The 11,535-nt window shown below is 37.8% G+C and overlaps 1 protein-coding gene across 1 annotated transcript; it reads left to right on the top strand.

Annotated features, from left to right (window-relative positions):
• Nucleotides 1-8,387: 8,387 nt before the first annotated feature.
• LOC126381421 (uncharacterized) lies at nt 8,388-10,193 on the top strand. Its single transcript, XM_050030892.1, has one exon. The coding sequence runs from the start codon at nt 8,388-8,390 to the stop codon at nt 10,191-10,193; it is 1,806 nt and encodes a 601-aa protein (XP_049886849.1).
• The last annotated feature ends 1,342 nt before the right edge of the window (nt 10,194-11,535 follow it).

Below are 11,535 nucleotides of genomic sequence, written 5' to 3'. Positions count from 1 at the left end.
TCACAAATTCTTAGAAAAGGGTCATACCCAGAACGAAGGTAACTCAGTTCATGCGCTTATTGAGAGAAGTGCAAAAGGAAAAACTATATATTCTCCGGATGAGTGGTACACTCTCATCAGATGGTGCAAAACCAATGATCCTTTGTACATTGCACGAGAGGTAAAACAGTCTGAAGTCTTTGATTTTAAGGCGCAACTCGATACAAAACATTCGACAAAAAACACGGAAAATGAAAAGGTTTTGTGGACAGAAGTCAAGAAAGTTTACGTGGATTTTACAATGAATAAAGATGGATCTGACAAAGAAGATGCGATCTTTTACAAGTTGAACTTGAGTGAAAAAGAATACAAAACATTAAAGTATGATACTGGAAGACCTATACAGACGAGAAGGCGTAATTTGACTTCTACCGTCATATCAAATAAAGAGCTTGCTCAAGCTTACACAAAACCTATTCCGTTGCCATCACTCAAAGTAAAAGATTTGTTATCTTTTTGCCAGACTTGTACGATTCCAGTTAGGTTTCACAATTTTTATAAATCATTAAAATCAAGCCCAGTTGCCACTGTATCTGATTCAGAAGAAGAAAATTGAATAAAAATATCTATTACGTTTTGTTGTCTATCCTAAAAAACCTGTGACTATAATATGTTAGATTTGATTATAAAATATGTAACAAAAGAAGAGAGAGAAGTACAAATTATGTTACGTTAATATTGCTAATTAAAATTTAAAGTAAAAATTTACAAGTATTTGTAAATATTTTTCTAATCTCAAGTACTTTATACTATAAATAAGTAAATAAAATAAAAACTTGTAATTTCATGTTATTTTGATAATGTTTATGTTTTCTACTTACTCTATTTTAAACTTTACTGATAGGTAAGTTTTATGTGATGTCACAAAATTACTTGTTCGATCTCTTGCTATGACCGCACATACTACTAATTTGATAGTTCTTGATAAATGATAAATCAATATTGATTTGAAGACCTTATTTATTCCATTTTAAACTTGATACATGAGTGCACGATTGGATGGTAACACGTGAACTAATTGATATTGCTGACACCTTAAACATGTGCGGTGTAATTGGACCGTACATATTCCCGGGCCGGAGAAGATTAAGATGAGATGAAGAGATAATGCTATGTTAGAGAAAGTACGGTAATACGATATAAGTGATAATACGATACGATAATAAGTGATATGACTCGATACAAAGCAAACTCTTATAAAGTTACAATGATTCGTTCTTAAATAATTCATCCTTAAATATTTCATTGAATTTTCTTAAAATAGGACTGGTTGACTTGTGTCGGTTCGCGCTAGTGTTTGGTGTACTCGTATCGTCTGCCGTAACTTGATTCCGTCCGCCGCAGCGCGTGCTCGGCGGGCGCGGCGCGGGGGCAGGTGGCGGGGGCGCGGGGCGGCTGCCTGTCTCCGCTCGGTTTTCTGCTGTCACATTAGATTGTGCTCTGATACATTTGCCTTTCAGCCGCTTGATAATGATGACCATCGCCGATCCCAACACTATGAAGAAAATAACGTAGATCATTGCATAGTGATGTACATCATGATATGATACGCTGTCTGTCAGCACTTGGGTATCTTTCATATCTTGTATCTTTTTCTGAATAGCAGCAGTTTCCTGTTCAAACTCTAAGTGCGATGGGTTGGTCCAATTTATCTCTGGTATAGAGATATTGATGATATGATTGATAGGCGATATCGTCGGAGCATACAAGTTGGGTGTCATATGTACTTCACTCGTGTGAGGTTTATGGGGATATATGGTAAACTCGTCCGTTTTGATAAGGCATCCATGACCCACTGTAATAAGGCCGGCTCTTGTCAGCTGATGCCCGGATATTTGATCTTCGCATATTGTTCTCACCTGACATTGTTCGCAACACATGTATATGTAAGTATTACTAATAGAACTCTCTTGCCACGAGTTTTTACATAAACTTGTCTTGATAATGCATTCTTGATTTTCCATCTCGCAAAGATTTTTATCGCTTTTCATATTATATTCCGGTTTTTTACTATGACAAAAATATGTTTCTCTCTGAGCGAAGCAAGCCTTGACGTCGTTTTCAGTCATCGGAATAAAGGAAGATTTCTTGAAATTAGTTGCCACGTACTCTGATACTGGAGATAACTTGATAATCTCTTCTCCTGCATATTTAGGTATAGAAATGATTTTAAAAATCTCATAAGTCTCTCTACTGATAAGAGGTATCTTCATCTCAAACAGAAGATATTCTGGCATCATCCTTGCTCTCACTTTGATAAGGATGTATAAATCCCGTAAATCTGAATGAATATTATCCACAGGTAAAGAAACATCTTTAGGTAATTTGCTTGATATAATGCTCAATTCTGCAATTAATTGTTCCGGCGTAAGTAGATGTAAATTGATCTGTCCTTGATATATATCCGTGACTGTGTCTATCAATGTGTTTTGTATGTTTCTTAAGTTGTTAAGTACGTTGCTTGCTATAATCGACCCAATCGCAAAGTCATTACCAGCGCTATTTACTTGAGCTCTATTATTTATTTCCTTTATAGAATTTTCTATAGCGATCATATGTTGGTTTATGATTTTATGTTGTTGGTTCATGATATTTTCTGTGCGTTTCAAGAGGTTATTTTCTGACTCTACAATCGATGTTTGATTTTTCCAAAGTTGTACAATATGTTTTTGGTTTTCTTGTAGTAAATTGATATCTTTCTTGTATTGTTCGGCGAATCGCTCGTCCAATACTCCGAATAGGCTGTTGGCGAGATAACCGACACCGTCGATAAGACCTCTGCGTACTCGCTGTCTGTTCGCTCGCTCGCCGAGTTGCTGACTCAATAGCAGCTGATTGTAGTACTCTAGTTCCTTGTATCCGTGACGTAGTTGCAGTATGACGGCGTCGCAGTGAGCTTGTTCTCGTATCGCGTTACAAGCCTTATCCAGTGTTTGTATGTATGTGTCTAGAGCCTTGTTGCCTTGCCAATAGGGTCCCATTTCGTAGTAAACGATGAGTTTCCATTCGTTCTTGATAAGTAACATGTCGGAAATCTTGTCAAAATAGAGACTTTGGTTATCTCTAAACTTCAAGATTGTCTACGCTGCCCGCGGACACATGAAGGGGCGGTATGAGGAGCGGAGGCGGTTGCCTCATCGCCGCGCGCGCATCGGTCGCGAGTCTGCAGCTGAACGCCGATCAAGGCACCCGCGTACCACTCGCGCTCGCGCTATTCCGAATTACGCGACGTAATAAATTTGTACCTGCCAGTAATTATTGGAAATAAATATTGTCAAGAAGAATTTGCTGCATTTTATTTCGCCTCCTTAACAGGCGAAGGTTTGCTCGCGACCGATGCGCGCGCGGCGATGAGGCAACCGCCTCCGCTCCTCATACCGCCCCTTCATGTGTCCGCGGGCAGCGTAGACATCTTGGCCCCCCTTGGAAGCTCAGCAGGAGCTTTCAAGTCCTCTGGGTTCTCTTCGCCTTCGGGAAACAACGGGCAGACTCTATTCGTAGCCCTTCTTATTATCCCTCTTTGAGTCTTGAATTCAGCAACCCGTACGATGCCATCCTTGCCTGGGTATAATTTGTGCACTCGTGCTAGTCGCCATTTTAGAGGTGGGAGATGATCTTCCCTCAGAATAACCATATCTCCAACTTGAAGATTACGTTGTGGAATTCTCCATTTGTATCTTTGTTGTAACTCCGACAGATACTCGTGACGCCATCGTTCCCAGAAGTGTTGTCTGATCTGTTCAAGACGTTTGTAGCGGTCTAGTCTGTTCTGCTTGCAGTCTAGCAAATTGGGTGAGGGAAATGATGTCAGAGCTCTTCCAACTAGAAAGTGACCCGGAGTAAGTGGATTTAAGTCGTTCGGATCGGATGATAGTGGAGTCAAGGGTCTGGAGTTAAGGACTGCCTCAATCTGAGCAAACAGTGTCGATAATTCTTCGAAAGTTAGATGTGTGTTACCTAGGATACGCTTCAAATGGAATTTTGCGGCCTTAACACCTGCCTCCCACAGGCCGCCAAAATTAGGGCTATAGGCCGGCGAAAACACGAATTTGATACCGTCACTGGCTGTATATTGCGTTATTTCCTCTTGGTTTGACTTTAAGAATGATCCTATTTCATTGCTCGCTCCGACAAAGTTAGTACCGTTGTCACAAAAGATCAAATTCGGCTTCCCCCTGCGAGAAATAAAACGTCTCAAGCATAAGATAAACACGTCTCTAGTTAAGTCACTGGCCACCTCCAAGTGAATCGCCTTTGTAGAAAAGCATATAAAAATGCATAAATAACATTTGGTTATTTTGCAGCCACGACCCTTTCGGTCAGTTATAAGAAACGGGCCAGCAAAGTCGGTGCCACACGTTTGAAATGGAACACATGGATCTAATCGTTGCGCTGGTAAATTTCCCATAAGGGGATAAATTACTTGTGCCTTTAAACGTCTGCAAATCATACAAGCGTTTACCGTAGTCCGTGCCAAAACTCTGCCTCTAATAGGCCAATACTGGTCATGAATGGAATTTAAAAGTGCCTGTGGACCGCAATGTAGCAACCGCAAATGTTCTTGAGTAAATAACAACTTTGTTAACGCATGAGAGGGATGCAGCAAGGCCGGATGTTTACTATTATAATTAATTGAATTGGCTTCAGACAAACGGCCACCTACACGAAGAATTCCTTTGTCATCCAAGAAGGGGGTAAGCGATATAATTGGTGACTTGTTAGGTAAGTTTTGCCCTTTTTTTAATATCCTTATATCGTGGCTAAAAGAATCAGCTTGTGATTGTTTAACCAGAAATAGTAGTGCGGAGTCAAGTTCAGCCACGCTTAATACTCCTTTATGTTTATCATCTCGATTTCTTATGTTATGAATAAACCTCAGGACATAAGCCACTATCCTTTTTACCTTTTGCAGGTTAGAGAATTTTTCAACGTGGATCAACGGCAGCGCGTCAGACGTAAGGTAAGTACAATGTATATTATTTTTAGGTATTTTGCATGTTTTAATTTTAGTGTTAGTTTTTGTTTCAGGTAACTGGGCGGATGGAGTGGAGGATTTCGGCCAGAGCGAAGAATCGTTCATCAGATACGGAGGACCCTGCCACCACAACGATGCAGAAGGAACCTGCCCAGGATCAACGCCTCTAGACGCTAAATCAGCTGGATTTTGATGACCCGGTACATACTCCCAGGATGCAGAAGAAGAAAGATCTTGAATTTCACTTATCCTGTTAGCAACAAATGTTTTAAGATTACGAGATGAACAGGAAATCCACCCCAACACAATCAGTGAGTCAGTCCAGTAATAGATATTATCAATTTTACACCGAAGTGTTTTTGCAATTTTGTCACATAGTCTAGCCGATAATAAAGCTCCACAGAGCTCAAGTCGTGGTATGGTAATTTGCTTAATAGGTGCTACCTTCGTTTTAGCACATAAAAGTCTCACCATAACCTTTCCTGTAGGGTCAACTGATCGAAGATATAGACAAGATGCATACGCGTGCTCCGAGGCATCCGAAAAGGCATGTAATTCTATTCGCCTACAATTGGGTATCAAAACACACCTTGGTATCTTCAATGTTGACAAAATGTTCAGGCCTTTAACAAATTCCAACCATTGAATTTGTAAGTCCTTTGGAATTATATCATCCCAATCTAAAGCACGATCCACCCACAATTTCTGGAGAATTATTTTGGGTATAATAGTACACAAGCTGAGGAGTCCAAGAGGATCGAATAATTTTGACGAGTTTGATAAAATGGTCCTTTTAGTGGTAAGTGTGGACTCTTTGTTGATGTCAGCAGGAAATTGAAACTCGTCCTTAGAAGGATGCCAGGTTAACCCTAAGGTTGATGCAGTGGTTGTTAGATCGAATGCCTTAGGGGAGGCTGAAGAATTTTCATTTTCAAATATTGATGGTGCATTTGTTCGAAATTTGCGCAAGGGAAAACCAGCCAAACTTAAAATCTTAGTAACCGTAGTACAAATATTCGATAACTCTGCTAACGAGCCCGCCCCTGTCAACATATCATCCATATAAAAATCATGAGCAATTATTTCCGAAAAACCTGGATCCTGGCACTCTTGTGCTAGTTGAAGAATGCAACGAGTAGCGAGAAATGGCGCAGATGCCATACCGTATGTTACGGTATTTAGTTTGTAAATTTGGATAGGTTCATGAATATTATCACGCCATAGTATTAGCTGTAAGTTTCTTTGAGATTGATTCAATAGAATTTGCCTGTAACATTTTTCGATATCTGCGGATACCGCAAAACGATGTTGTCGAAACCTTAGCAGTATCGAGAATAAATCGTCCTGAATGCGAGGACCCACACTTTGAATATCATTCAATGACTTTCCTGATGAAGATTTTGCCGACGCATCAAACACAACCCGTAATTTTGTTGTTTCGCTCCTTTCTCGTAGAACTGCATGATGCGGAAGAAAGTAGCTAGTAGCCGGGATATTCTCTACATCAGTGACGCGAGACATGTGACCTAAGTCCTCGTATTCATGAATAAATTCACTATAAAGTTCTTGTAGCATTGGTGTTTTAGTGAAACGCCTTTCTAAATTTTCAAATCGCCTTTTTGCTTGAAAAAACGAGTCACCGAGAGCGTCGGGTGACTCACGTAAAGGCATTTTGTTCTTGCTTAAAGCTAATATGTAAAAATAAATAAATAAAGTAAAATTAAATTCATACCGACAAACATACCCTACCTTACCTTAGTATTATATCAAATTAAAAAGTAAAAAATATTTTTTGTCTATGACAATTCTGTGACAAGCTCTCGTAAATAAAACAACGCAACGTGATAACAAGTGGTTTAATTTCCGAAATACACTGTAATTCGTGCAAGAAACACCATCAACCCAACATATGGTCGATATCGAACCGGATTATGAAGAAGTATACAATCAGTTTGTACGAACAAAACGGATTACAAAAGAAATACAGAACACGCGCCCGGCACTAAAAGTGAGGTTATGAAAAATTTGTTTACGAAAGTGAAATAACAATATTTACGACAATTGGAAGAAATAAACTACAAAAATGAGTTATACTAGTGAAGAAATATTAGCAATGTTAGAAGAAAAAGCGGAAATGTTAGTGAAAACGCAAGTTAATTTGAAAAAATGTCCGAAGCAAAGACTGACGAAAGGTTACATAGAAGTTCGAATTAAATCCATTGAAGAAGACTGGCAAGCTTTCAAATCACTACATCAATCCCTAATCAAATGTACATCAAAGGAAAAAAGGGCAAATATAACCTATTTTGTGAATGATGACTATTATCAATATGAAGAACTGTATTTAACATTATCAGGTGATTTAAGAGACATGCTGGAAACTAAAGTAAAAAACCCATCTGTAGAGCCCGAATTCACATCAGTGCCACGTGTCAATCTGCCAAGTATTCAACTTCCTACATTTTTAGGCCGCTATGAAGAATGGACAACTTTCAATGACTTATTTACATCACTAGTTCATAACAACACTTCACTTTCTAAAGTACAAAAATTACACTATTTGAAGACAAGTGTGGGTGGCGAAGCTGAGGTCCTACTGAGACACATTCCTGTAACGGAAGCCAACTATGAGAATGCATGGGAAATATTACAACAAAGGTATGGAAACAAAAGATTGATAATCAATTCTGTGTTAAAACGACTATTTGGACAGAAAAAGATTACAACACCTACTGCAAATTGGATAAAAAACCTATTAGATACAACGACAGAGTGCTTAAACAACTTAGAAAATCTAAAAATATGTATAGACAAGTGGGATCCAGTAATAATCTATATAGTAGTACAGAAATTGGATGAAAACACACACAAAGCATGGGAAGATTTTGCATATACTACAAATAAAGATGAGTTACCTACCTGGGACCAATTGAAGAACTTTTTAGAGGCAAAATTCCGCACACTTGAATTAGTCACGCCCATTATGTCGAGCACAAGAGAGAACAAAGCACCTGTAAAATCATTCCATGTGTCATCTGCAACCTCGGAGAGAACCTGTATCAGCTGTAACGGAAATCACACGTTGTGTCATTGTCCAGAATTCACCAAGCTAAGTCCTATGGAAAGGAGCGAGTTTGCCAAGAACAAAAGCTTATGCTACAATTGTCTGATCCCTGGGCATCCTGCAAACAAATGTAGACTACGAGTTTCATGTAGAGTATGCAATAGACGTCACCACTCGTTGCTACATCAAAATAAGAATACAAATCAGTCAGACAATACGCAAACTCATCACAGTCAAATCGAAGGAGAAGTAGTAGAAGACCCTATTGAAGAGAACAATTCATCACCTGCAATTCAATCATATATGGCAATGAAGAAGTCCACTGCACTGTTAGCTACAGCATTGATACCTGTGAAGGATAAGAATGGACAAACATTGATATTGCGGGCACTAATAGACCAAGGGTCACAAGCAAACTTTATAAGTGAAAGAGCCACACAACTTTTGAAGATTAAGAAGAAACCAACAAGTGGAACAGTATCTGGAGTGGGATCTACACAGACAGCAATACATCATGTAGTAGAAATACAATTGTTGTCACAATATGAAGAAGAATTCCAACTCACTCTAAAAGCTTATGTCATGCCTACACATTTATGTTCACAGCTACCATCCAAATCATTGGTGAACTTACCGCACGCCTGGCCACATATTCAAACGCTCACTTTGGCCGACCCGACCTTCAATCAACCTGGTCGAGTAGATGTCCTGCTAGGTGTAGAAGTATATGCTCAAATATTGAAGAACAATATCATCAGAGGTCCTCCTGGCTCACCATGCGTACAAGAGACAAGCCTTGGATGGATACTTTTTGGTAATATACAGAGTGACACTTCAAATGAACCAATTATGGTAATGCATCACCAGATAGATTTCGACGACATTCTATACAAACTATGGGAAGCAGAGGCTGATGATAGAAACAAATACACAAAAGAAGAAGAAACATGTCAAACAATATATCAAGAAACAGTAAGAAGGAATCAAGAAGGAAGATACATCGTGAAACTACCTTTTAGAACAGAACCACCGAAAAGTACAGAAGGGAAAACAAGAGAAATAGCAATGAAAAGACTAAATCAAATGGAGAAACGACTAGAAAGGAATAAAGAGTTGCAAACAGAATACAACAAAGTCATGAAAGAATACATAGAACTGAATCACATGGAGCTAGTACCGAAAGAGGAAATAGAAAAACCATCTGTTTACCTACCACATCACGCAGTCGTGCGAGAAGCAAGTGACACGACGAAGGTCCGTGTTGTCTTCAATGCCTCTTCACCAGACATAAACAACATCTGTCTCAATGATGAAATGTTAGTTGGACCTCAACTACAAGAAGATATGAGAAGCATAGTCATGAGATGGCGTTTAAGAAAAATTGCATTTGTGTCCGATGTAGAGAAGATGTACCGACAAATTCTTGTCACGAAAGAAGATACAGACTATCAAAGAATATTATGGCGTGATGACCCTGAAGAACAAACAAAAGATTATAGACTGTTGAGAGTAACATTTGGGACCGCTTCCGCTCCATATCTCGCGGTAAGAACCCTGCAACAAGTAGCAGAAGATGAAAGCGAAGAACATCCTGAAGCTAAGAACATAATACAAAGAGATTTCTTTATGGACGACTTGATATCTGGACAAGATACTGTAGAAGAAGCGTTACAAGTAGCAAGAGACATTACAACCATTTTAAAGAAAGGAGGTTTCAAATTACAAAAATGGTCTTGTAACAATGCACAATTTTTAAAAGAATTTAGTCCTGAAGAAATAAGCACTCATATAAAGATGGATATGAATCTTGGTGGCACAGTCAGAACACTAGGTTTATCCTGGAACTTAGGTGAAGATGTCCTCCAATATAACATGAACTTACCACAGCCACAGAAGATAATCACAAAAAGAAGTATCCTAGCTGAAATGCAACATTATTTTGATCCACTAGGATGGCTTGCTCCTGGAATACTACCTGCAAAATTGCTCCTGCAAAAATTATGGTTGAAGAAAGTGACCTGGGATGAGAAAGTAGAACCTGAAATAGAAAAAGAATGGTTAGAAATACGACAAAATATTGAAGACCTGAAAGTAATAAAAATAGATAGATGGTAACAAACAACAAAAGACAACTTACCTGAAGCAACAATACATGGTTTCTGCGATGCTTCTATGAAAGCATATGGAGCAGCTGCATACTTGAGAGTAATAGATGAGAATGGTGTATACAAAACTCAGCTAATAGCAGCCAGATGTCGTGTAGCACCTATAAAGCCCGTGTCTCTACCAAGGTTAGAGTTATGTGGAGCCGTTCTTCTATCGAAACTTTTGAACCAAATCAGTGAAGCAACTCGCATACCTACCTCACAAATTTTCGCTTGGACTGACTCCACGATAGTCCTGTCCTGGTTGAAAGGAGATCCTGGAAGATGGCAAACATTTGTAAGGAATCGAGTAGTTACTATCCTAGACAACATTGGGGAAAAATGGTTTCATGTACAATCTCACGACAACCCCGCTGACATAGCCTCTCGTGGAATGTTACTGAAGGATTTGAAGAAAGAAAAGCTATGGTGGCAAGGGCCAGAATGGCTAAAACAAGGAAATGTAGAAATGCACCAACTCGAAGACACCGATGTAGACCTGGAAAAAAGAAAAAATATTAATGTAAACTTAAAAACTAAAGAAGAGAAAGAAAAAACAATACTTACCAAATTTGAAGACTTTGATACCTTACTGGATTTGACAAAAACAATTCTTTATTGTAGAAGATTCTTGAAATTTAAAAGAATAAACATTAGCGAAGAAAATAAAGCAATAACACCACAAGAATTAAATGAAGCATTAGAATGTTGTATAAAAATAGTTCAAGATAGTGAGTTCAAGCAAGAAATAATTAATTTGAGAATTGGAATACCTATTGATAAGAAGAGTACTATAAAGAATTTAAATCCATTTCTAAACTTTGTGAACTACCTATTAATAATTAGTTTATATTCATTCATTGTTTTTATAAATTGTGTTCCTTATTCAAATATTGTTTTCAATTTGTATTCAGTACTCACTGTTAGTTAAAAATAACTAAGTGTAATTTGGAGTTAGAAATTTGTTTTGTAATGTAAGTTAAAATTTTATTTTGAAACTTATGTTTAAATGTTTAAGTAAAAAATGATTAATCATTCATAGAAATTAATGTAAAATGTTTCAATTTCTAGTAACTTTAAAAACGTTTGTAAACATAATTCAAATTTAATTTGTAAACTCATGTAAATTGTTTCATAAATAGTACCAATAGTATCTAGTAGCTTGTATAACTTTATAAAAATAACTTGATCTCAAATAATAATTGTAAAATGTAAAGATAAATAAATGTAAGTTGTATAATTAGTATTGTTTAGCACACTTTTGTAAGAATGTTAGTCTTGTTTAACAAACATAATTCATTGTATATCATTGT

This window comes from Pectinophora gossypiella, unplaced genomic scaffold, assembly GCF_024362695.1.
Source record: "Pectinophora gossypiella unplaced genomic scaffold, ilPecGoss1.1 Pgos_51, whole genome shotgun sequence".
Lineage (NCBI taxonomy): Eukaryota > Metazoa > Arthropoda > Insecta > Lepidoptera > Gelechiidae > Pectinophora > Pectinophora gossypiella.
This window is presented reverse-complemented; position numbering and strand designations above follow the sequence as displayed.

Bases quoted from the DNA above. Each gene is read 5' to 3' on its own strand.
- LOC126381421 (XM_050030892.1), top strand. From the start codon at position 8,388: ATGAAGAAGTCCACTGCACTGTTAGCTACAGCATTGATACCTGTGAAG.